The 26889-nt window shown below is 41.9% G+C and overlaps 1 protein-coding gene across 1 annotated transcript in view; it reads left to right on the forward strand.

The window, feature by feature from the left end:
* Positions 1-26889, forward strand: part of INPP4B (inositol polyphosphate-4-phosphatase type II B) — a 373171-nt gene that overhangs the window by 93014 nt on the left and 253268 nt on the right. The window contains exons 3-5 of the mRNA XM_015417726.1: positions 3301-3385; positions 17463-17687; positions 22980-23024. Of these exons, the coding sequence (XP_015273212.1) occupies positions 3301-3385; positions 17463-17687; positions 22980-23024 (355 nt within the window). The remainder of the gene's footprint in view (positions 1-3300; positions 3386-17462; positions 17688-22979; positions 23025-26889) is intronic.

Raw genomic sequence — 26889 nt, forward strand, 5'->3', positions numbered from 1 at the left:
CCAGGGGGGGGGGGAGAGATGCCGCTGGATCAGCACCTCCATGGGGGTTCAGGGGGAACTCCCAGGCCATAGGGCTTTTGAGGGTGAGCCTCTTTTCCTGCTACCTGCAGGGAGAGGGTGGCCCCCCCCCGCCGGTCCCTCCCACTGACTGCGTCCTCTCAGCGAGGCCATAAGTTGTGTTGATCCGGTAAAGCCAGGAGATCTAGTGGAGGAGCGATCAAGAGAGTGGTCAAGATAAAGACCAACAATGAACTGTGAGTTAAGGAGCGAACTGTGAGTTAAAATGAGCGAATTGTCTTCAGAAGAGAAAATCCCCCCCCCCAAGGAAAAACCTTTTGAGCGATCGGAACTGTGCTGAGAGAGGGACGCCTCTCAGATGCATTTACATAAGCGGGGGGGGGGAGAGAGAAACGATTGTAAATGGATACTTTGAAGCGAATTCCCCCCCGAAACCTCTTAAGCGATTGAATCGTGCTGAGAGAGGGATGTCTCTCTGACGCATTTATAAAAGCGGAGGGGGTGAGAGAGAGAGACGTCTGTAAACGGACATTTCTGAAAGACTCTATTTTTAAGCATACAGGCCTGTTGTGGGAGATATCCATGAGCATCTAAGCGATTAAACAGCGTAAAGCGATTTTCAGAGCCGGGGAGAAAGTGATTTTATATTGAAAATAAAGCGTTAAAATGGAGGACACTCCAAAAAAATTGGTGAAAACAACTCCGAGAAGAAGGGAAGCAGACATTATTGCACTTATAGCGGAAGCCACCAAGCCGATTCTGGAGCAACTTGTTGGTATTATTAACCTTCAGCTTGCCAAGATAAATCAACAATTTGTGTCCCGGCAGCTCTAGTTAGCAACGATAGCAGAAAAAATGGAACTGAGGAGTTTTAAAGCGAAAGAGATGGATACTAAATTAAACAGCGATTTCAACGAGAAAAGGAGGAAAAGTACAAGACAGGAAAGATTTACAAGGACTTAATTCCTTCCTTGCAAGTGTTCTCAGAAAGTGTCACCTTAAATCCTGCTGAGAGAAAAGAGCTTGAATTTGCCTTCACAATCAAGAAACTTTTGAGATGCCACTGGGCCCCGAGGGCGAGACCAGAGAGGAAGAGGCTCAAGATTGGCAGTTTTATCCTTTTGAAGACGGAGGAAGACTGGGCTGCAGAATCTGGAATGAACGTCTAAGAATCTATTAAGAACTTAGAGAGTCTTAGTGTAGATGTAAAGGCGGAAGGACTCTGAAAATTGCCTTTATGAAGCAAGCTGGAGGAGATGCTCGGGAAATCTTCTCATAACAAGTAACAAACAAACTAACATATGAGATTAGAAAGACAGGTTCTCACAAAGTATATTGTTTATCAACAGCTTTTCTTTTTTATTAATAAGGGTAGCTTAACAGGGAATTATCTCCTAACCTTGGGTTTTTAGCATAGTGTGGGTTGCTTTCCTTTCTCCCTAGTTGTAGTTACCCTTTCCCTATTTTTTCTTGGTAGTTTTTGTAGTATTAAAAAAATAAAAAATCCCCTCTGGGGGCTTTAAAAATAGAATTTCTTTTGAGGACCTATTTTTAAGAGTTTCTTATCTATGTAATATGAAGGCATATGGATTTTCAGTACATTTCCATAGGTCATCTGCCCAGTAAAGGCTAATTGAGGCAGAATGAACTGTCTGCTGTGAATGACTCTTGTTGATATGGATAGCTCGGATGACACCACAGGTACCATAAAGAATATTCAGTAGTTTGAAGTAATAGTGAAACAAGAAGAGCACTCCTCAAAATTCCATTTGAGAAAGATAGTGACATGAATCAGATATTTCAACAAACTGTGTTCTGTTGTTATATGGGTGCGCTTGGGGCTCCTCAGACTTTTCTCATCCTCTTTCCTCCTCTCCTTTTACACAGCTTGGACTCTGCTTTTGCAGCAAACCACAGTTTGTTGTGTCTGAATTACAAATGCTGATTTTAGGGTTGCCAACAATCTCGGGGGGAAATGCCCTGTTATATTAATGGAGGTCTAATGTGTGGGAATGCACAGTTGAAGTTTTTCAAGGCATGGAGACAAATAACACCACTTGGTAAATATCACCCCTTAAGCCTCTGTTAAAGGGGTAGGACTCCCCCCCCCCCCAGGCTGTTGGCTATCTAGATGGTTTGCATAATCCTTCTTAGGCTAAGTTAAACTGGGTAAATAGGAAAGCGGAGTGGGGAAGTAAGTGGAAAAGATGAAGTTGTCAGTGAATGTATGTGCTGTTTACTGATTGGTACTGATGACTCAATTACTTTGAGCAGTACTAATATTATTAAAAAATTAAAGAAATTAAAATTTGTTTATTATTTGACTGTAAATATTTATTTATTTGTAATAAAATTACCCAACTTTCCATAATAGCAGTCAACCATGAATTAACTTCCTACAGAATAATATGATTTCCTGTAATGGAAATGATTTCTTAGACTTACTAGGTTTGTCCCATTAACCCTGTTGGACCTGTTACGAATTCCTGCCTTCCCAGAAATAGCACCCATCTCCAAGGAAAGACCAGCCTTGTCCAGTCATCAGTCAGAGAAGGCTAGTGAAGGGTTCCTCCTTGTTGAAATAACACTCTGCACAAATGTCAGTTGCACAGGACTGCAGATGTGAGAGGAAGGACATTCTGACCTCTGTCAGTGGTCAAAGTTTTATGGACTGCTGAGTAGGGGGGTTTTTTTGGCGGGGGGAGCTTTTATGGTATTGTATTTCTGGTAAAGTGGTTGTTTGATGAAAAGGCAGGAAATAAATATTTAAATAACTCACATAGATTAATCTTATCAATTGATGGTACAAATTAAATCTGATGGATTGTAGATTAGTTATATGGGGGTGATTGGTTGCTTTTAACCTTATTGCAGTTTTGCTTATTCTGATATCAGGAATGATACTGTGTTATTGCAATGGACTATGTCTACAGTGATTAATGCTGCTTTGTATTGCTATAGCATTCATTAATACTTATATTTTATGGGCAATTTGCTTCTCAGAATGTGTGGAGTGCAGATCAATGTCCCTTGAGGACTTCAAGTAATTTACAAGTAAAACGTGTATCTGAATGTTGTATTTTTATAATCAACTTTTGTGTTTAAATTTCATTTAATTGTAGTGAAATAGCAAAGGACAGTGATCGAAATGCTTTAATGACTGTTTCCTATAAACACTCTCTGTTGACAAAACTCTCTTTCGTATGTCGGCTGTGAATATAGAAACACAAAATCCCTGAGGGGCTAAGTCTGAATACTTTGCTGTTTCTTGTCCTTTCACAGAGTTCTGAAGCCTTGGAGGTAATCATCCTGGAGCGGTGCTACATTGTGCAGTTCAGGAATAAAGCAGATGTTTCAATAGTTCTCAGTAAGTAAGAGACTTCTAATGATGCAGCTCATCTTCTCTTCTGCATTTCAGGCAATTTCCCCCGCAAATATTTAGGCAAAATATATCCTCCAGTTTTGCAAAAGGGCAAGGATCACAGTGCAATTGCAATTATTCTGATTTAAAACTCATATAGGAGTGTGTGTGTATTTATATATATATATAAACACACACACATGTATGTGTGCGCGCTTATTCAGGATGGCATTTGATTAGTTTTTTAACCTATTGGCCATTGTTAATTGTTAGTTTAATTCTAGTTTTTATGCATTTTGTGTATTTTTAGGTTTCTTGTAAGCTGCATTTAGTAATTTAGAAAAGCCGCTAATAAATGTTCAGATGATACTGAAGCTAAGTAGATCTAGATCTGGTCTGTTTTAGAATGGAAGACTAGCTATGTATTCAAAGTACCCTGCCATAAATTGCAAGAAAGAAAAGAAGGTTTTAACTGTAATTGCTGAGTGGAAATGTTGTGGAGTAGAAATTGGTTATTCCAAGGAGGAATTAAAGCTGCCTTTTGATACATTGCAGAGTAAGAACATAAGAACATAAGAACATAAGAGATGCCAATGTTGGATCAGGCCAAAGGCCCATCCAGTCCAACACTCTGTATCACACAGTGGCCAGAAATACCAGTGCCATCAGGAGGTCCACCAGTGGGGCCAGGACATTAGAAGCCATCCCACTGTTGACCCCCCAAAGCACCAAGATGACAGAGCATCACTTGCCCCAGAGTCCCTATCTATACCTTGTGGCTAATAGCCACTGATGGACCTCTGCTCCATATGCCTATCTAATTCCCTTTTGAAGCCGTCCATGCTTGTAGCCGCCACCACTTCCTGTGGCAGTGAATTCCAAGTGTTAATCACTCTTTGGGTGAAGAAGTACTTTCTTTTATCCGTTCTAACCCGACCACTCAGCAATTTCATGGAGTGCCCACGAGTTCTTGTATTGTGAGAAAGGGAGAAAAGTACCTCTTTCTCTACCTGCTCTTTCCCATGCATAATCTTATAAACCTCAATCATGTCACCCCTCAGTCGTTGTTTCTCCAAGCTAAAGAGCCCTAAGCGCCTTAACCTTTCCTCATAGGGAAAGTGTTCCAACCCCTTTATCATTCGAGTTGCCCTTTTCTGCACTTTTTCCAAAGCTATAATATCCTTTTTAAGGTGTGGTGATCAGAATTGCACACAGTATTCCAGATGAGGTCGCACCATTGATTTATATAGCGGCATTATGATATTGGCTGATCTGTTTACAATACCCTTCCTAATAATCCCCAGCATAGCATTGGCCTTCTTTATTGCAGTCACACACTGTCTCGACATTTTCAGTGAGTTATCTACTACAACTCCAAGATCTCTCTCTTGATCAGTCTCTGCCAGTTCAGACCCCATCAACGTGTATTTATATTTAGGATTTTTGGCTCCAATGTGCATCACCTTGCACTTGGCCACATTGAACCCCATTTGCCATGTTGACGCCCACTCGCCCATCTTTGACAGATCCCTTTGGAGTGCCTCACAATCCTCACTGGTTTTCACCACCCTGAACAACTTCGTATCATCCGCAAATTTAGCCACTTCACTGCTTACTCCCAACTCCAAATCATTAATGAACAAGTTAAAAAGCAGTGGACCAAGTACTGATCCCTGCGGTACCCCACTGCTTACCCCCCTCCACTAAGAGAACTGCCCATTTATACTCACTCTCTGTTTTCTATTAATTAGCCAGTTTTTGATCCATAAAAGGACTTGTCCTTTTATCCCATGATTTTTGAGCTTACTTAGGAGCCTTTGATGAGGAACTTTATCAAAAGCTTTCTGGAAGTCAAGGTAAACAATATCTATTGGATCCCCCTTGTCCACATGTTTGTAAAGTAGTAGGGAAGAAGCTTCCATAGTATGGATAAATATTTGAAAAAAAATTAATGAAAGTCCACAGCTTTGATCTTTTTTGTTTTGATGTTTTTTAATCAAAGGATTCTAGCATTACATTTTTTAAAAAAGTTAAGGGAAACATTTATTAGCTCACGAATACAGTTTAGTTACATTGTAGTAATTGTAGGAGCTGCGGTGGCTCAAGTGGTTAAGACGCTGAACTGCAGGCTGTGGAAGGTCAGTAGTTCAGCAGTTCGAGACCCAGGTGCCGCATGATGGAGTGAGCTCCCATCTCTAGTTCCAGCTCCTGCCAACGTAGCAGTTCGAAAGCAAGACATTGCAAGTAGATAAATAGGGACCACTTCGGTGGGAAGGTAACAGCGTTCCATGCGCCTTGGTGTTTAGTCATGCCAGCCACATGACCACGGAAACGTCTTCGGACAGCGCTGGCTCTTCGGCTTTGAAACGGAGATGAGCACCGCAACCCTAGAGTCAGATTCGACTGGCTTTCGAGCAAGGGAACCTTTACCTTTTACTAGTACCTTTTCATTCCTTCAGAAAGATCTCAATTATGTTTTTTATTACTGCTTTCATCTTAGCATCCCTTGTGGAGATACAAGCCACTGCGTCCTGCTGGGCTGAGCTGTGGATGCTGACCAATAATACTAAACAACTTTCTTGCTAAAGGACTTGTCCTTTCCCTGATATATTGCTGCTGAGCCACTTTTGTACCAGTTGCCAGCTGTGTGCACTGAGGAACCTGAACTGGGAACATGGCAAATAAAGCACATATTTAACTGCACTTGAAAGTGCTAGAAATGTGTCTGGAATGCCCAGAGTTCGCAACAGCAAGTACAGGCTATTCCAGGTGATCTGTTGGTTGTTGTAAGATTAACTGGAGAACTCTGCTTTGTGGTGCACACCATTTTGTGACATTTTGATTGGTCCTGTGAATCAGCCCTATTATTTGAAACCTTTATAAGATGGAAAGTGTTGAATAATTCTACTGTATTTACTCGAAAGGAAGAAGACCGTGAATGTAAGACACACACGTATGTTATACACCCAAAACATAACTGTAACTTGTATACAAATGTAAGATGACCCCCCTCTTTTATATTGCATTTTTTTTTTGGGGGGGAACCCTAGTCTTGCATTTGAATAAATACTATATAATTATAAAGCTGAGTCTTAGCTTAACTTTATCACATCTGCTAAAGAGATGTTGCTTAATCTGTATTCAGCTTTGGGTTGTTATGGCACAGGGCAGGCTCAGAAGTGGTTGGCTGCCAAGCTGTGGGTTTAATATTACGTGTTCCGTACAGCACGTGCAAAATCATGTAGGGATGGTAAATTTCAGCCCATGATGGAGTTAACCTGAAACTGTGAGAGGCACAGCAGGTGTCTCTTCTAGTGGCCTCTTCCAAGAAAAATAATAATTTCTCTGTATCATACCTGATTAACTAAGCATTTATCTAGTATTCTCAAAGGTTGGTTTGGGATTAATTCAAAACCCTTTTTCTAAATATTTGTGTCATTCTTCCTGTTGCAAAAACACCCAAATAATCCCCTGCAGTGTCAGTGTTACATTTCTTTGTGACATTGCACTGGTTCAGCAATGTGTAAATTTCCAACTTTGCACAGAAACATCGCAATGACGCTACAAGAGCATCTTGTAGGACGTTTATGAGATCCTATGAGATGGTGGTGAAGGCTATATAAAGAGACTTTTATTCAGCCTCCACCACATCTGCTAGCTCTTGCCCAGCCCAATTGTTTAAGGTGATTTGATCTTTAACCTCTCTTACTAACACAAAATACTAGCAATTTGGCTATTAGCTGTGTGGCATTTGCAAGCTTTTTTGTGGATGAAGTCATGTTGCTCCATCACAACCTGCCGACCAACATTGATACCGTATATGAATTGGAGGCCCCTTTGCCATCTTTGGATTCAGTATTCGACACCTTCAGGTGGCTCTCACTGACTGATGTCAACAGGATTCTGGGTTCTGTTACGCCTACCACATGGCTCCTGGATCCATGTCCCTCATGGCTGATGAAAGCCAGTGGTAAGGGGATACGGGGCCCTCTGCTGGATATCAATCTGTCCATGGATCTGGGGGTCTATCCAGAGGGTTTGAAGGAGGCTGTGGTAATACCACTCTTGAAAAAGTCATCCTTGGTTCCTTTAGATCCTTCCAGTTATCACCCAGTTTTGAGCTTATCGTTCCTGGGCAAGGTAATTGAGAGGGTGGTAGCCGAGCAGCTCCAGCGTTCCCTGGATGACACATCAGAACTTGATCCATTCCAGTCCAGTTTCTGCCCTGTCCATGGGACAGAGACAACATTGGTCGCCGTCACGGATGATTTCCATAGGCTGATGGATCGAGACGGGTTGTCACTGCTGTTATTGTTGGATCTTACAGCAGCATTTGACACTGTCAATATGATCTGTTGACCCACTGCCTCACCAACATAGTAGTTTGTGGGGTGGTTTTACAGTGGCTTACCTCAGTCCTTCGAGATTGGGGATAGAGGGTGGTGCTAGCGGGGAGGGTGTCCACTAGGTTCCCCTTAACATGTGGAGTTCTGCAAGGGGAAATCCTCTCCCTGATGCTGTTTGACATCTATATGCACCCCCTCACCCAGCTCTTATGGAGCTTTGGGCTAGGGTGTCATCAGTACACTGTTGATGGGTGGTCTCCTGGACTCCCCTCCACAAAATCTGGCTGAGGGACTGGAGGCTGTGGTGGGATGGTTGAGGAAGAGATTGAAACTGTATCCACCTAAGACAGAGGTTCTGTGGTGGTGGTGGGATTCAGGATTGGGGTCCCAGCTTCCCACTCTTGACCTTTAATAATGGTTCAAACTGTCAAGAGTTTGGGTGTGGTCTTGGATACCTCCTTATCCATAGAGATCCAGATCACAAAAGTTGCCAAGCTGGCATTCTACCAGTGGTGCCAGGCAGGGCAGCTGACCCCTTTCCTGTCTTGCCCTGACCTAACCGCATGCAACAGTCACCTCTAAATTGGATTACTGTAATTCATTCTATGCTGGCCTGTCCTTGAGACTGCTTCAGAAACTCCAACTTGTCCAGGATATGGCAGCATGGGTCATGCCTGGGACACCATGGCCCACACATATTCAGCCTGTGCTGTGCCAGCTGCACTGAGTCCCAGTGGAATACCAGGTCAGGTTCAAGGTTTTGGTACTAACCTTTAAGGCCTTGAGTGGTCTGGGACTTACGTATCTTCAGGACCACTTCCTCTCATATGTCCCCTGAAGAGCTTTACAATCCCCTGGAAATAATCTGCTGGTGATCCCTAGCCAGTTAATCTTGACCAGAGCCAGGGCTTTTTCATCCCTGGCTCCTTCTCTCTGCCAATAACATCCATGCCTTGCAGGACCTTATGCAGTTCTGCAGGGCAAGAAAGGCAGAGATGTTCTGCCAGGTTTTTAGTTCAGGACAGCAATGGGTGCCATCTACCTGGTACTTCGCCCTGCTTTCTCCCACTTGTGGTACAGGAATGCATACTGTATTTATTTTGGCGCCATCTAATGTTCTCTAATGTTCTTTAATTTTAACTTGACTGTTTTAATTTTGGTTTTATATTAGATTTTGTTGTTGTTGGCAATTGCCCTGAGCCCTGTGAACTCAGGGAAAGGTGGTATATAGACTGAACTTATAAATAAATAAATAAATCCCTTAATACTAAAACATTAGTGAAATACAATATGAGGTACTATTCAGAAATTTTTTTATAGCCTTCAGTCATACTTATTTTTGAGACTGCTAGATAGTACGTTCAGGATTTTCCTTCTTGGGGAAACCTGCTAAATATTAGATTACTTGCTAATGTGTTTTCTTCATTTTGGATCAGTCCTGTAGAATAAAACTGGGTCTTCACAACAGTATTCTACAGCAGTTGAAAAGAAGTATAAAACTCTGTATAAAATAATTGCTCTTAAAATAAAAAGACATGGCTCCTTTCTGAGAAGGTGGATCCAGTGGTTTCCTTCTGATAAGCCTTCCTCTGATGAAGAAATGCATAGCAGAAGGAAGCCATTTGATTAAAATTGGTGGAAGAAGTATGATGACATAACGGATGCCTCCACTTTGGTGTGTCAGAAAGTACTTTAAAAAAACTCAAATAAAGGATAGGAAAAGGATAGGAAAAGCGACTTTGACTGCCACAGTTTCCTGTGGCAATCCTTGTCAGCCCTGGTCCCAAGATCCCTATCTCAAAGACCATTTACTGATAGAACCAAGCTTGGAATACTAAGGTTGCCTATCAACAGCCAGTGAGGAATCCATTTTTTTAAAGCTACAGGCATTCCTTTTATCATTTTCTAGTTTTGTAAACCCTGAAATGTTTTAGATTTCACATTTTTCTGCAAACCTTGGCCCATTTTCAGTTTTGTAGAAAGATCTGTCTTGCCCATTCACAGCTCCACTGGATCTGAGTATCCAAAGATATCCCAACTTCACTATTAGAATATAAGGCTGGGTAGTTTCTGGAATGTAAGGACAATGGAACTGATGGGCATCTCTGGGAGGAACATTCTAGAGAATAGATGGCTTCCTGGAAAAAGAAACTCTGCTGTCGTATTTAACTGACATCAGATAGAGAAAGAGTCTGAAGAAGGGGGCTATCACCTGAGGATCTTGGTACTAGCTGGTAAGAAAGGAACATAAGAACATAAGAGAAGCCAATGTTGGATCAGGCCAATGGCCCATCTAGTCCAACACTCTGTCACACAGTGGCCAAAAAATACCTGGTGCCATCAGGAGGTCCACCAGTAGGGCCAGGACACTAGAAGCCCTCCCACTGTTGCCCCCCCCCAAGGCACCAATAATACAGTGCATCACTTGCCCAAGACTGAGAATTCCTATCTATACCTTGTGGCTAATAGCCACTGATGGACTTCTGCTTCATGTGCTTATCTAATTCCTTCTTGAAACTGTCTATGCTTGTAGCCGCCACCACCTCCTGTGGCAGTGAATTCCATGTGTTAATCACTCTTTGGGGGAAGAAGTACTTCCTTTTATCTGTTCTAACCCGACTACTCAGCAATTTCATTGAGTGCCCACGAGTTCTTGTATTGTGAGAAAGGGAGAAAAGTACTTCTTTCTCTGTCCCATGCATAATCTTATAAACTTCGATCATGTCACCCCTCAGCCGTCGTTTCTCCAAGCTAAAGAGCCCCAAGCGTTTTAACCTTTCTTCATAGGGAAAGTGTTCCAACCCTTTTTATCATTCTAGTTGCCTCTTTCTGCACTTTTTCCAATGCTATAATATCCTTTTTGAGGTGTGGTGACCAGAACTCTACATAGTACTCCAAATAAGGTTGCACCATTGATTTATACAGGGGCATCATGATACTGGCTGTCTAGACATTTTCATTGAGTTATCTACTACGACTCCAAGATCTCTCTCTTGGTCAGTCTCTGCCAGTTCAGACCCCATCAATGTGTATTTATATTTAGGATTTTTGCCTCCAATGTGCATTACTTTGCACTTGGCCACATTGAACCCCATTTGCCACGTTGACGCCCACTCGCCCATCCTTAACCGATCCCTTTGGAGTGCCTCACAATCCTTCCTGGAAATGTTCCCTGAGGTAACTACTATGTTTTTGGCTATAAGTCACTGAGATTCATTATTGTTGCATAAAAATATAAATGTTATATAACATTATAACATTACCATTATGATAGTATGAGCTCTACATTCTTTGAAAAATAGGGTCACCCAAGATAAAAAATTAATTGAATTCTTCATCTTTGATGGGAAGTTTGAGTTTCAGAGGATGATTAGCACTGCATCAGTTAGCCTGGTATGATTTCATCGCTATTAATTTTAGCAAGTGTTCAGGACTCAGTCAGCTTTGTGAATTTAAGAGCCTCTGATGTCTGTATTAGACATAACCTGCAGATACAATTTACGTAACAAACCTCCCATTCCACACCATAACATGCTAGGCGTGGTAATGCTTTATATTTTAGACTGGTGGTGGTTCATTGATATTCTCAAGCATTTCCCACTGCTGTGAAAACAATTCTGAATTACTATGTTTCCAAGTGCACTTGCAAAGTCTTCCAGCCAGTTTTAGCTATTTGGAAAGGCAACATTTGTCATGTAAAAAAATAAATTATTTTAAGAAAGAAACTGTTAGAAAAATGTAGTGATTCTATAAAATAGAATTGACAACTAATACAGGAAAGGAAGAAGGTTGAAAATGTTTCAGAAGCACAGAGAGGACTGAGATGGGAGTGTGTGTCTATACATGTAGGTGAAAGTGAAGCATAGGGCAGAAAAAGTTAACAGCTAAAGCACTAAACATAGTGGACATGATCCCAGGGGCAAGACTTGTACATCTGTTCTCTGAAAAGCTTGATTTCATCTCTTGGAAATATTTGAGTGTAAACTTGAGAAAGGTGGAGGTATTCCTATAGAAGCCCTGAGTGACGTGTAGAAGTTTGGTGTCCTCATTTCTGTGGAGAACTGAAGCATGCATTGTTTGTGAGCTGAAGCATGCTTACTTTGTTTTGGAAATGTGCTGTCGAATAAGTAATGAAGGGAGAACTTGAGACTTCAGCAATAGCTCAGAGCTGATAGGTGTTCTTCAACTACTTTGTTTGAGTCTTTTAACAGTGTAATATGGGTAACATGTACCCCACAATTCCCCTTTCTCAAATGAGCTGCACCATAAAGCTGCACTACAGTACAGATGCAAATAGAAAAGAGCCCTAAAGGGCTGCAACATGTAGGGGGGAAATGTGGAGTTTACCTCCACCTCTGTTCCTTGCTGGATCAGCTTCAGGCAAAGTTTTGGGCTCTACTGGATCAAAGGAAGAACAGTAATGGAAATGTGGTCTTGCTATGGGCAAAGCTTTGGTATGGAAGTTTTCCCTAGATCCTGTTTAAACAGAGAAGCCCTAGGAGCCCTATGAGTAGGGTTGCTAAGCAGTAGTTGGTGGCTGGAGTTCTCCTAGAATTACAACTTATCTCCAGACTCTTTGAGAAATGGCAGCTTTGGAGGCTGGACTTTATGGTTTCACATCCCTGTTGAATTTCCCTCACCAAACTCCGCCATCCTCTGGCTCTCCCCAAATCTCCAGAAATTTCCCAACCTGGAGTTGGCAACGCTACCCACGAGTTGTGCGCAGAAAGAATATGATTTTGTGTGGATGACCCCCCCTCCCATGCAGGGGCGTGCTGCTCAACACTGTGGAAACAAGAGATTATCAGAAACAAACATTCTTCCATAAGCATTGACAAGAAGTTGGAAGGGTCTAGGAATATGGATTCATTACTTCCATAGTGAAAGGGACAGTATATTGCCATTTATCCGCAAACCTTTCAAAATGAGCAAGCTTCTAGTCGTAGGGTTTTTGTTAATAGGTATGTGTTTGTGTGTTGGGGGGGCATGTCTTAAGTTATGCAGGCAGTTTGTAGGAAAACATTTAAACTGTGTACATGAGATGTGAAAGTTGTTTGGACCTGGAAATCTCTATGCTGAGAGCTGATAATAGATCTAAAAAGTTATTCTTGGGGAGAAAAAAGTAGAATAAGGATGGAGTTATGAATGGCATAAACATTTAACTCTTCTGGGTCCAAATGAAGTATATGGGAGATGGCTGAATTGCTAAATTTGAAGCACTTTAGCATACAACTTGCCTACCTGAAATTTTAAAAAAAACCTATTATAGGAGTGAACATTTCTGTGTTCACATTCCTTCTGCATACCATCTCACACATTATTTTTTACTGCTAAGAATCATAAAACAAAGCACATTTTAAAACCTGTGTATTCTCATAATTTACTACAAAAGCGCCTAAGGATTAGCTTGCTTCTCGCTGTAATGTCAATGTGTCTTGCTTCTAACATGAATGAAATGCTTCTAGGTGTAATTGAATTGATGATCTTTTCTTACAAGACTGCTAATTATAATGGGCAATGTTTTTAATTAGCCTGCTGTCTTCAACAAACTTGACACAGACCATGAAACACCATATTGTGGCTGATGTTTTGCAACAAATGGCATTTGAACATCTGATTTAATTTGTGTACTATGTCCTCTCTATAGGCTTCATTTTGGCAATGAGGCAAGCCTTAGCAAATACTGTATTAGCAATATGGTGCAGGTGGCAAGGCAGTCCCTGCATTCTACTGCTTGAACGCGTGCATAAACAAATAATCCTTGGTTAAATTCCTGGAGATAATGGAGTATTATTCTTTTTTTAATATTCTGGTTTCAGCTACACCAAAACTGGGGATGCAATCTAAAGACTGACAGTACAATCCTATAAAGGTTCACTACCATCTAAGCCCATTGAAATTCAATATGTTTAGATTGGAATAAGTTTGCATAGGATTGCAGTAGATCAAGATGGGCAGCTGTGTTAGTCTGTCTGTGACAGTAGAAAAGAGCAAGAGTCCAGTAGCACTTTAAAGACCAACAAAATATGTGGCAGGGTATGAACTTTCGTGAGTCACTGCTCACTTCTTCAGATACTTCAGGATTGCACTGTTACTCTGTGAAGGTGATGGGATTGATGAGGTCTAATTTAGCAGGCTGTTTATGCTTGTTGGTTTTATTCTTTTAAAACTATATCCCACTTTTCTACCTATTCAGGACCCAAGGAGGCTTATCACATTGCTTTCCCCTCCTCCACCTAATCTTCACAGCAATAACTTTGTGAGATAGATTCGACTGAGAGGATATGACAAGCCAAAGGTCACCCAGTATGCTTCCATGGCAGAGCTGGGATTCAAATTCCAGTAGTTTCACATCCTAGTCTGACACTCTAACTACTGTACCATGCCACCAGGTCCAATTCCTTCTTGATACTGAGACTTACATACAGGTCCGCATTCCATTGCTATTGATGTCTGTTTCAGTATTGAGAGAAATACAGGTGAAGTTAAAACTGGAAAGAAACCTTCCTATACATGCAAGTCAGTTAGTACAACAAACATTTCCTTGGAGCAGGCTTCTTTGTCTTTAGAGCAGTAAACCTGAGAAGGAAACTGGTGTGGTAATATCAACCATTTTTTCCCTGGATTTAGGCCATCAAACATCCTGTATCAGCAGAAAGTGTATAATAAAGGAACAAAAAAGAGAGATGTTATTACAAATGGGATGGGTTAGTAGGAACATTGTTCTTAGAAGGATTTCCCGAACTTTCTGGCTGAGAACCCTAGAGGCTCTCAATGGAAAGACTTCAGCTTTCAGTCTGTGGTTTTTTCCAAGCATAGTTCTCCTTGTACAGGAGAGGCTATTAGGTACGTTTTCCCCATAATTCAGGAACAGCTGTGTGGCCTACGTGCAATTTTCATGAAAACATAGTAATCCTGTCAACCTGTTCCATTTTACTCATTGCATGAAGATTTCCTAGAATGACCCCCCCCCCCGGTTTAATTTAACTAGCTATTACATATAAGTCCTCAAAAGGGCTTAATATATTTAAAAGTTTTCTTGGACTTTTGACAAGTAACAGTGCAAAGTTAAGAACACATCTGATCCCAGAGAAGACAGCCTTTCATTTCTAAGGAAGAAAGTGAACGTATGCATAAAGGGACATGGTTGGAGCAAGAGCTGAATGTGCTGGTGTCTGTATAACTTCTGCCTCTGTAAGTTCTATGAGGCTAAATCATGAACAGAACTTGCAAGACAATATAAATTAAATAAAATTTCTTTAAGTCAGATCCCTCCAACAAGGGAGGTCTTGACCTCAGATGCCTGCCATGACTTGATAGGGTGGCAGGGGGAAAATGGGAGGGCTGAAACAGCATCCCACAATGCCACAATGTCACTTCTGGTTGCATAATTGGAAGTGCTGTCACTGCCCTGTGGAACATTCTAGGTTTTCCACAGAGCTCTGTGGTTTTTTTACTATCAAGTTCATGGAACTCCTAGAGTGTTGTGGGATGCAGTGATATCACTTGTGGTTACACAACTGGAAGTGATGTCATGGTGTTCCTGGATGCCAATGGGGTGAGCCCCTCCCCAGTCTCCTGGGCATTGCCAATGGAAGGCATTAATTACAAATGGCCCTAATTCCAACATATAGAACAATACAACAAGATTTATATAATGAAACACAAGTGTAACAGTAGGGCAGCACCACACAGTGCCACAACATCATTTCCAGCTGGGTAACCAGAAATTATATCATGGCATTCCCGTGATTCTTTAGTAATCCTCCAAAATTCTTTGGGTTTGCCATAGAGTTTGGGGGGATTGCTAAAGTGTTGCAGCAGTGTGTGATGGCGCAGTTTCATGTCTGGAAGTGACACTGCGGCAGTGCCACAACATCACTTCCCTTCCAATTTCTTCTGCTGTGGGACTGGGAGAATTGTTGCCCCTATGTAACAGAGAAAAGAAACGTGAATCCGATAATGTCTAAGAGTTCAGTTAAGTAACTGGTTCTTGCTTGCAACAACTTTGTGGTGAGCCAAGTTCATCTTCTCTAGCCTATCAAATGCCAGATTCTTCCAATGTACTCCCCTTGTAAAAAGGCAAAACGCAGACATTGCAGAAACCAGGCTACAGTGTTTGAGAAATCACCCTGCAGTATACATCAGGCCCACTTTAGCAATTAACTTTTCATATACATAACTTCTGATGACCCCTTACACAAGGTGATGAGAGCCCAGGAAATCTTGTCCAGCTCTCCAGCAAATAGATTCTGTCTTATGCTCACCTTCATTCATTGACTCCACCCCTCCTGGCCTGAACCAACCAGCTCCGGAGCAGGTTCTTGCTCTCACCGTTTCCCCCCTGTGCCCCCAAATGACTGAATACAGTCAGTGGGGACTGTTGAAAACCAGTTCTTCTCTGTACGGGTTCTGTTATATTCATTCCATGGTAATTTTAAATATTTTTGCCATATTACAGCCACTATGGCTGCAGTTTCCAGAAACAGAGCAGAAAAGAATAGCTTTTTAAACTCACCCCCCCCCCCCAGTCTCCTCTCCTCCTCCCATAGTATCCCCAAACTTCTTTTACTCCCATCAGGGAAAATACATGATTCCCCGCCCTGAGCCTGCCTTGTTGGGGGGGGGGGTATAAATCAAATAAATAAATGCAGTTTGGGGATGGTAATTTCCAGGGAAAAGTTCACTCCCCCCACCCCATCGAGCTCTCCCTGGAAATCACATGCCTAGTGGTTGCAATATGTAAGGAAAACAAGCCTTGAAACCAATCATAGTGTTACACATATTCTTGTCCCAGTAGTGAGACTGCATAGTAGGAACTAGCTTTGAGTGATAACTTTCTGGCTGCATCTTCAGCTAAACAATAACCAACTTTTATCCCTCCAAAGATAGTTAACACTTTTAAAATCAGTTGGTGTCCTCTATTAAAGCAGCATTAATTCATTTTCCTTTATAGTTTATGTCTGATTGTGCTGCTCTGAATTTGCAACTAAATGAAACTGTTTATATGAAAGAATTTTAAATGCATAGAAACCATTTCCTTGGTGAATTTCAATCAAGTGAGTGACCCTTGTTTTACTTGGATTTTCAAGGGAGCTTAATGGGGAAAAATATAGATTGAACACGAGACAAAGTTTTGTCAGCCAGCACAGCAAAAGATGGGTAGATAGGAATGAGGCAGATGCCTCCTCATACGACCTGTTGGCTCATCGTGAAGGAGCTGGGTGGTTCTAAATTTTTGCCTGATATTGATGAGCAGTACTCTAACAAGACTGAATGGGAAGCTGAATGTAAAGGGCAGCTCTAATAGAAGGAATAATGGACACTTTGTGCTCTAATGAATCCCACTAGTCCATTTGACAGAATTCTGCCAGTCGTCACTGCTAAATCAAATGCTTATTTAAGTTGGTTGTACTGAAAGGTACCTGCTGAGCTGGCAAGTATGCACCAAATGGGGGATTTCGTGTTTCAGCTTAAGGAAACTGCCACCTAGTTTGGGGATATATTCACTGCTTTCATTTACGTAGTGAGGGTTTTCTGTTGCATTTGAATGTAGAGCAACTGCACTTCGGTATCATATGATTCTGCGGCACGGATGGAAGCCGTATAATATTATGTATTGCTGCAAGCATCAGTCTTGCCACGAGCCTTAAAAACACATCTGTTAATGTCTGGGTTAATGAATGTTTTCTATTTATATTAATGTCTGGGTTAATGTCAATATTTTCTGAGTGCAGAGTTTCAGAGTGGAGAACCCGATATTTACCTTGAAGCTGCATCAAGGGTTGATTGTGAATCTTGGGCTGTGGCACTTGGAGAGGCCAATTCTGAAGGTCTGCGCAATAAGATCAAGCAGCTCCAGAGACTGATCATGGAAATCAAGGAAGAGACAACAGCAGATGAGGCACAGCAGTTTCTTCCCTCAGTACAGGCAGACCATCTTGCAGAGCCTAAGCTTACAAGTAAGCATCCTGCTTATTGTTTGTTTATCCTACACATGCTATTGGGAAAATTCAATTCTTCTGTTACAAGCACCAGGTAGGCAGATTAGAAATTCAATGGAGTTTACCTTGCAGACAGTCAAGTTCAGGGGTAGCCAAACTTGCTCCGTGTAAGAGCCACATAGAATAAATGTCAGATGTTTAGAGCCACAAGACGTGAACAGATATTACACACACATTTTTACTTTTAAAATATGCAAATTTGCTTTTTATTAATATTAAATGAGACTGCCAAAAATAAAAACAAAAGGGGTAAGAATAGATATTGATATTTATTTGTCCAGTGATATTATTTGTTTGCTAATAATATTTGTCTAAGAGAGAGAGAGGTGGAAAGAAAGAGAGAGAGAAACAAAGAAAGCAAATAGATGGAGGGAGGGAGGGCATGCCTCCCCTTCGCTTCCCCAGCCGCCCTGCTAGGAGCCGCACAATATGTGTGAAAGAGCCGCATGTGGCTCCCAAGCCACAATTTGGCCACCCTGCTCAAGTTAATATAATACTGAGAATGGATTTCACATGATGTATTCACGTGAGATTCGTGTAAGTTGCTTCCTGGAAAAGAGATATATGGCTATCACTTTCTAGTTATTTTCATGTCCTTATTCACTAATGATGTCCACAAGCATTTCTACAAACCTCTTAATATGCATAGTACTTCACAATATTGTACTTACCATTTTTACAACCTATTTATTCACTTCATTTATACCCTGCCTTTCTCCCCAATTGAAAAGTGGCTTATGTTGCTCTCCACTCCTCCATTTTACCCTCACAACAGCCCTTTGAAGTAGGTTAGGCTGAGAGTGTGTGACTAGCCCAAAGTTGCCCAACAAGCCTCTGTGGCAGATCTGAACCTGGGTCTTCTAGGCTGCTAACACTTTAACCTCTACACCACAACCCAAGAAGGTAAATAATTAATATTCTCATATAACTGATGGAAACCTGGGCTGGTAGACTGGCTTATCATAAGGTTTCCTAGCTGCAAACTCTGTATATCTGCTAGACTTTGCCAGATCAAGAAATTAAATCAGAAAATCAAGACCCCCTCACTTCTGCAGGAGTATACTGCATACCCTGTAGTTGTGGACAGGTTTACATCAAGACCACACAACGTAGCATCCAGACAAGAATAAAAGAACATGAAAGACACTGAAGACTTGGCCAACCTGAAAAATCAGCAGTGGCTGAACATAGCCTAACTCAAACTGGACACAGTATCTTATCCCAAGACACTGAAATGCTGGACAACACATCCAATTACCATGTCAGATTACACAGGGAAGCCACTGAAATTCATAAACATAAACACAATTTCAACAGGAAGGAAGAGAGTTTAAAAATAAATAGGGCATGGGTTCCAGTCCTGAAAAACACAAAATGCTCTACATCTCACAACAGCACTACAGATAAGATTAGAATTTCAACAGCCAATCCATATGCAAAAGAACCTCCTCAGGAAAGCTCCTCCATTAGCATGTCACAGCCTGGGAAACCTCTACATGATAATGACTCAGCCCTACCCCACCTTCCTGAGTAGATATAATTACCTGCCTACCATTTTTCTTCTCACATTGACACAGAGAGTACTCCATCTTTCTGTGTTGATGCCAGTCACAGCTGCTGGTGAAATGTCAGGTACTACAATGCCAAAACCAAGGCCATGACCAAATCTACAACTATTAAAATAAATAGTTTTGACAAAAAAACTGTCTGAGGTATAAATTCTTGTGTTGTTCAGTTTGCTATGAATGAATTAATATATAAATAAATAAATGTTGCCACCTTTACAGAGTTTCTAAGAAATCTAGCCATCTGATCCTATCTAATCTTTGCCCAACCTTTCTACTGAAGTACTAACATAACACAGTCTGTTTAAAGGAACAGCAGAAAACGTCAGGTTCAAAGAACTGCACTGCATGCTTTTAACTATTGTATAATATGCTAGATATGGTTTTATGGTTTCTACTAGCAGTAAAGCCCGTTGTGAAAGCAATACAACGAGATCTAGAAAGAGGCTCTGGGGCAGTGCTCTGGCTTTGGGCAAACAGTGTCAATTTGCTGTGGTGACCTCAGCAGGGTATAATTGTTTTATCCAGAGGAACTGATCTCTGCTACCTGAAGAGCAGTTGTAATTGTGAGTGATCTGTAGCCCTCACCTGGAGATTGGCAGCAATTGTTACCCAGGACAAAGTGGCTGGTTTGGAGGGTGTCGTCTATGGCATTCTACCTGTCTGAGGTCCCACACCTCTACAAACCCCACCCTCTCCAGGCTCCACCCCTCAAATCCCCAGGAATTTGTCAGCATGTAGTTGGCAACCCCATCTTCTTCCCAGCTAACCATCAACCTACCATTATCTGCCCCTTTGACTTCAGCTGACTTCTGCCCTCCCTTCTGCAGAGCAGTTGTAATTCTGAGTGCTCTCCAGCCCTCACCTGGAGATTGGCAACAATGGTTCCCTATGTGGGACTGACTGGTTTGGAGGGTGGAGTCTATGGCAGTGTACCTGTCTGAGGTCCCACCCCTCCTCAAACCTCACCCTCTTCAGGCTCCATCCCTCAAATCTCCAGGAATTTCCCATCTGGAGTTGGCAACCCTATCAGGATTGGCCCCAATGTGTTTTCTCCCAAAGGCCAAAGTAGGTGACAGGACCAAGCTTAGATGCCTACCAACAGGCACTGAGGGGAATGTAGGGTTGCCAGCTCTAAGGAGGGAAATACCTGGAGGTTTGGGGGGTGGATTCTGTAGAGGGCAGGGCGACGGAGGCATCGGCCTTCTGTCGCCCGCCTTGCCCCCCCAATCTCGGCCCGGGCGACCGCGGCTCCCGCGAGCGGCCAGCCGACTCAGCAGGGGGTTGAAGAGAATGGTTTGATGGCTGCTTGGCCAAGATTGGCAACAATAGTTCCCCAGGAGCCCCATCGTAAATGCACCAAACAATTCCTAAAGATTTTCCAAAACACTACTCTGTTGATAAATTGCAACACTTTGAATTAGCACCAAAGCTTTAAGATCTCTCCAGCTGTCACCTGGAGACTGGCAACAGCTTGTCTGGAGTGTGGGCAGTATGACATTGTATCTGTCTGAGGTCCCCCTCTTCCTCCTCCTCCTCAGACCCCACCCTCAGCAGGCTTCATCCCTAAAATATCCTGGAAGTTTACAACCTGGAGTTGGCAACCCTATGTCCTTTCCTGGCAACCATCAGCCTAACCTTTATCTGCCTGTCTGTCTTAAGTTTTACAACCCCCCCCCCCCACAGCCTCTGCCTAGGGAAAGGGCAGTCTTTCCCTGCAGTGGTAACCAAAGCAGCTGACATCATTCTCCTCTCCCCTATGAGGTATGTTATGCAACTGAAAATTCCAACTGCCTTGCGGGGGGGAGGGGAGTTTGAGGTGTGGAATGAAGTCCAATCAGCTGCCATATACAAATGACCTTGGAATGCTGGGCGGGACTGCACAAAGCAGCCAGTCAACCCAGTCAGTTTCTTCTGAGTGGCAGTTCTTCCGGCCTAACACTAAAGAGGCCAATTTTGGAACGTTGGTGCCCACTATTCAATTATTATAAGGGAGAGATGGTTTTTAATCTGTATGTCGCCTAGAACCCCACATTTGTGAGAATTAGGCAATCCACAAATATAATGTGATAAATAAATAATAAATAAACAATAAACTTCCGTTTTAGTGTCAGTAGTCTGGCAACCTTGGATAGGTTCACAAGGTTTCAATGGACTTAGAAGGGTGAAATTCTGCTTCAGATTACACAGTCAAAGTCTCTGAGTATAAGTGTCAGGGATTTTTTTGTGGTGGAAGTCACTAGTACTAAGTACTGGCACCTTTTGGGGGGGGCTTCCAAGGCCTGGGGTAGAATGGTCTGGGTACTGGCGCTACTACTTTTTTAAAAAACCAAAAAACCAAAAAAGCATAACCAGGAAATTTCCCCCACACTGAAAGATAGCTCCTTTGGTTTTAGAAACAGGACATAAATATCTATAGTTTTGTTTACTTACAGCCATTATGTAAAAGCATAATAGGATTTAAAATAAATAAATAAAGGGTGGATTTACTTCTTGGTCGGTAGCTTACAAAACATATTACATTATTTTAGCCAACGCAGCTGAGGGCAGTACACATGCTTGTCTTCCTGTAGTAGAGATGGGACTATAAAGATTTTCCCCTTTTTTGATTATTAATATTTCTCAGGTTTTTATAGATTTATTCTTAAGTAAACCTAGGAGTTCAAAAGCAAGAAATTGCAAGTAGATAAATAGGTACCACTTCGGTGGGAAGGTAACAGCGTTCCGTGCACCTTGGTGTTTAGTCATGCCGGCTACATGACCACGGAAACATCTTCGGACAGCGCTGGCTCTTCGTCTTGGAAACAGAGATGAGCACCGCAACCCTAATATTTTATATAGAAGACTTTCCTCTTGTAGGTCTGATATTGCTAGCAGACAACATAATAGGTACAAAATTCATGATTCTGTAGTTCTTAAGGGCAAAACCTTGCAATGTCTGGGTCAGAGACGATTTTAGTCTCATATCAGTAACCAGTACTTTTGTTTGAGATATGAAGAATCCTTGCCCATAATCATTTAGGTTAGGTTAAGTAAACACTTAGATTTGACGTAGATATATGTTTCTTTACATCTGACAAATCAGAGGCTTATTATTCAAATGACCATTGTCTTTTGTAACCAATTATGCATTTTGAATATTGTTTTCTTGATTATGTCAGTCCATGTATAAAATACCATGTATTTCCTGAATATGTTCGAGAAGAAGAAGATGAAGAAGAAAAAGAAGAAAGTTGTCAATTTTTGATTAGTTATTTGATCCAATTGTTTTCCTGTTAATTGAAGCATATTTCCTAAATATGCTGAGAAGAAAGTAGTCAATTTTGGATGGACTATTTGGTCCAACTGTTTTCTTGTTAATTGAGATAAAACATAGATCTTCTTCCTCATTTGACTTCATTTTTGACATGGAATCTAATATGTACAACATTCCCACACCCTATTTTATCATCACAACAACTTGGGAGAGACAGTAGGCTGAGAGATCTGTGCTTGGACAAAAGTTTTACAGAAATTTCTTCGCTAATCGAGAATTTGAATTCTGGTCTTCTTCTGCTATTTTAACAGTCATCCCCACCTCACCACACTGGCTGACAGTGGAAAGAAAATACTAGTACAGACATACATACATACATACATAATTTTTTCTGTGAATATTTTAATATTAAATTGTTTTTTGTAACAGGTCTTAAGAAGACTGCCAGAGAACCAAAGCTTGAATTCAGTCTTGGTAAGACAATTTTTCTTTTCATGTGGAACTCAGGTTATATCAGGGATCTCCCCAGTTGAAAGTATCATCAGCAAGTGCTGCAGCATAGCCTTCTGTAACATGGCCTTGTAAATAAAACTATCTTGAGAAAAAGGTAGTTTGGGTTATATCTACTGAAGAACTGGCTCAGAATTTTCTTAAAGAATTAACAGATTTTAACCTTTATGCTATATATGCAGTTTTGTATTTTATTCAATTATAAAATTTTAATGTTGTAGTAATTAATACAATCATGTAAAATTTTTGTAGGCAAGATTTTAATTTCAAGTTACAGCAGCTTCTGGAGTGTCTTTTTGAAAGAGAATGTCTCTCTGGAAAAATGTATCTTATTAATAAATACATGCCATTCTCTTTATTCAGGTGCATGTAGCATAGCTAAAAGTGTTCAGTCAGTCAAGCATACTAATTTGCTTAACATGGCTTCATTGCGTAAGATAAGCATAAATTTAAAAAACAATCTTTGCTTTGTTAAACAGAATTGCATTGCTTTCAAAAACATGTAGTTATTTCCTCTAATGATGTCTACTCAGTTTCTAAGCTCTTTAACCTCACTTGGCATTTATTTTCGAGGTGATTGTTAGTTATATGATTATACTAGGGAAAAGGCCTATGTGGAAATAAATACAACGGCCTCTAGAAAGAGGCTGTGGGCGGGTGCCCCGGCCTTGGACACTCAGGGTCAATTTGCTGTGGTGACCTCAGCAGGGTATAATGACACTGAGTCCACCATTTTCTCCAGAGGAACTGCTCTCTGCTACCTAAAAAACAGTTGTAATTTTGAGTGATCTCCAGCCCTCACCTGGAGATTGGCAACGATGGTTCCCCAGAAGGGAATAGTTGGTTTGGAGGGTGGAGTCTATGGCTCTGTACCTGTCCGAGGTCCCAAGCCTCCTGAAACCTCACCCTCTCCAGGCTCCATCCCTCACATCTCCAGGAATTTCCCACCTGGAGTTGGCAACCCTATCTTCTTCCCAGCCACTTACCTTTATTTCCCTTTATCAACTTACCTTTATTTCCCCCTCACTCTTCAGCTTTCCACCCCCCACATACCTGCAGCCTCTCCCATGCTCTGAAGCCCTGACTGCTACATCACACTGGCTGTCATACGGGGGCCCCCTCAGCAGCATATAAGGATACAGAGCCCACCGTTTTCTCCAGGGGAACTGATCTCTGCCATCTGGAAAGCAGTTGTAATTCTGAGTGATCTGCAGCCCTCACCTGGAGATTGGACACATTTTACCTCAAAACAGCAGAACTGTTTAGAATGTTAGAGGCAAAAGCCAATCAAGTCGCATATGCAAACAACCTCTGTGTTCCGAGGCAGAGGCCAATGAGGCTGCATATGCAAATAACCTCTGTGTTCTGACTGGCTATGGCGGGAGAGGATTAGCAAAATGTTTAGAATGTTGGAGGCAGGACTCAGGCAAAGCAGCCAGTGGATAGGGAGACCCTTTGAATGACAGAACAGAGAGCGAACTGATTTTGGAGCGTGTGGAATGTTCTAGAGAAGTGCCACCACCATTCAGCTCTTATTTATAGGGGAGATTAAATGCATCTGTAAATACCATATTGATTTAATGAGAGGAGTTAACTCCAGAATTAAGGCATACTATAGGTCACTTTAGGAGCTGCGGTGGCTCAAGTGGTTAAGACGCTGAACTGCAGGCTGGAAGGTCGGTAGTTCAGCAGTTCGAGACCCGAGTGCCACATGACGGAATGAGTCTCTGGTTCCAGCTCCTGCTAACCTAGCAGTTCGAAAGCAAGAAATTGCAAGTAGATAAATAGGTACTGATTCGGTGGGAAGGTAACAGCGTTCCATGCACCTTGGCATTTAGTCATGCCGGCCACATAACCATGGAAACGTCTTCGGACAGCACTGGCTCTTTGGTTTGGAAATGGAGATGAGCACCGCAATCCTAGAGTCGGATTCGACTGGCTTTCGAGCAAGGGAAACCTTTACTTTTACTATAGGTCACTTTAGATAGTTTGGTAAAGGAAGTGCAGAACGGAACAATCCCCACATTCAGTAATTTTAACTCTTCTCTGACAGGTGACTCTCTATTGCTGCTTCTGTCTTCCAGTTATCACTGCTGTGATGGCACCTTGTTTCATCTTCGGTAGTTGGGTAGTGTCCAGTACTGAAACAGTCTATACTGGTTAACAGTGACTGGGAAATATGATGTGGCACATTGCATCATGAGTGCATAACGTTGAATTCCTGTAGATTATGGGAGAACAAGGTGATACTTGGCCCCTTGCTGTGTTGGCACTCATTGTCAACAAAAGTATCAGGATGCTTATCTGCTTATGCCTTGTGTTGAACCAGCATGTAGGAGCAAGAGAGGTAAGGAAGGAGCAACAAAGCAGTCCAAAAAGCAGAAGACAGATGCAAACATCATAAGAACATAAGAACATAAGAGACGCCAATGTTGGATCAGGCCAAAGGCCCATCTAGTCCAACACTCTGTCACACAGTGGCCAAAAATACCAGGTGCCATCAGGTGGTCCACCAGTGGGGCCAGGACATTAGAAGCCCTCCCACTGTTGGCCCCCCCAAGCACCAAGAAGACAGAGCATCACTTGCCCCAGAGCCCCTATCTATACCTTGTGGCTAATAGCCACTGATGGACCTCTGCTCCATATGCCTATCTAATTCCCTTTTGAAGCCGTCCATGCTTGTAGCTGCCACCACATCCTGTGGCAGTGAATTCCATGTGTTAATCACTCTTTGGGTGAAGAAGTACTTCCTTTTTTCCATTCTTACCCGACCGATCAGCAATTGCATGGAGTGCCCACGAGTTCTTGTATTGTGAGAAAGGGAGAAAAGTACCTCTTTCTCTACCTGTTCTTTTCCATGCATAATCTTGTAAACCTCAATCATGTCACCCTGCAGTCGTCTTTTCTCCAAGCTAAAGAGTCCTAAGCGCTTTAACCTTTCCTCATAGGGAAAGTGCTCCAACCCTTTTATCATTCAAGTTGCTCTTTTCTGCACTTTTTCCAAAGCTATAATATCCTTTTTAAGGTGTGGTGACCAGAACAGCACACAGTATTCCAGATGAGGTCTCACCATTGATTTATATAGGGGCATTATGATATTGGCTGATCTGTTTTCAATACCCTTCCTAATAATCCCCAGCATAGCATTGGTCTTCTTTATTGCAGTCACACACTGTCTCGACATTTTCAGTGAGTTATCTACTACAACTCCAAGATCTCTCTCTTGAACAGTCTCTGCCAGTTCAGACCCCATCAATGTGTATTTATATTTAGGATTTTTGGCTCCAACGTGCATCACCTTGCACTTGACCCATTTGCCATGTTGACGCCCATTCGCCCATTCTTGACAGATCCCTTTGGAGTGCCTCACAATCCTCACTGGTTTTCACCACCCTGAACAACTTCGTATCATCCGCAAATTTAGCCACTTCACTGCTTACTCCCAACTCCAAATCATTAATGAACAAGTTAAAAAGCAGTGGACCAAGTACTTATCCCTGCGGTACCCCACTGCTTACCTCCCTCCACTGAGAAAATTGCCCATTTATACTCACTCTCTGTTTTCTATTAATTAGCCAGTTTTTGATCCCATGATTTTTGAGCTTACTTAGGAGCCTTTGATGAGGAACTTTATCAAAAACTTTCTGGAAGTCAAGGTAAACAATATCTATTGGATGCCCCTTGTCCACATGTTTGTTCACCCCCTCAAAGAACATTAACAGGTTAGTGAGACAAGATCTTCCCTTACAGAACCCATGCTGAGTCTGCCTCAATAGGTTTTGTTCAACTATGTGCCTACTAATTCTTTCCTTAATAATGGTTTCCACCA

The sequence above is a fragment of the Gekko japonicus genome, unplaced genomic scaffold (assembly GCF_001447785.1).
Source record: "Gekko japonicus isolate JY-2015 unplaced genomic scaffold, Gekko_japonicus_V1.1 scaffold97, whole genome shotgun sequence".
Lineage (NCBI taxonomy): Eukaryota > Metazoa > Chordata > Lepidosauria > Squamata > Gekkonidae > Gekko > Gekko japonicus.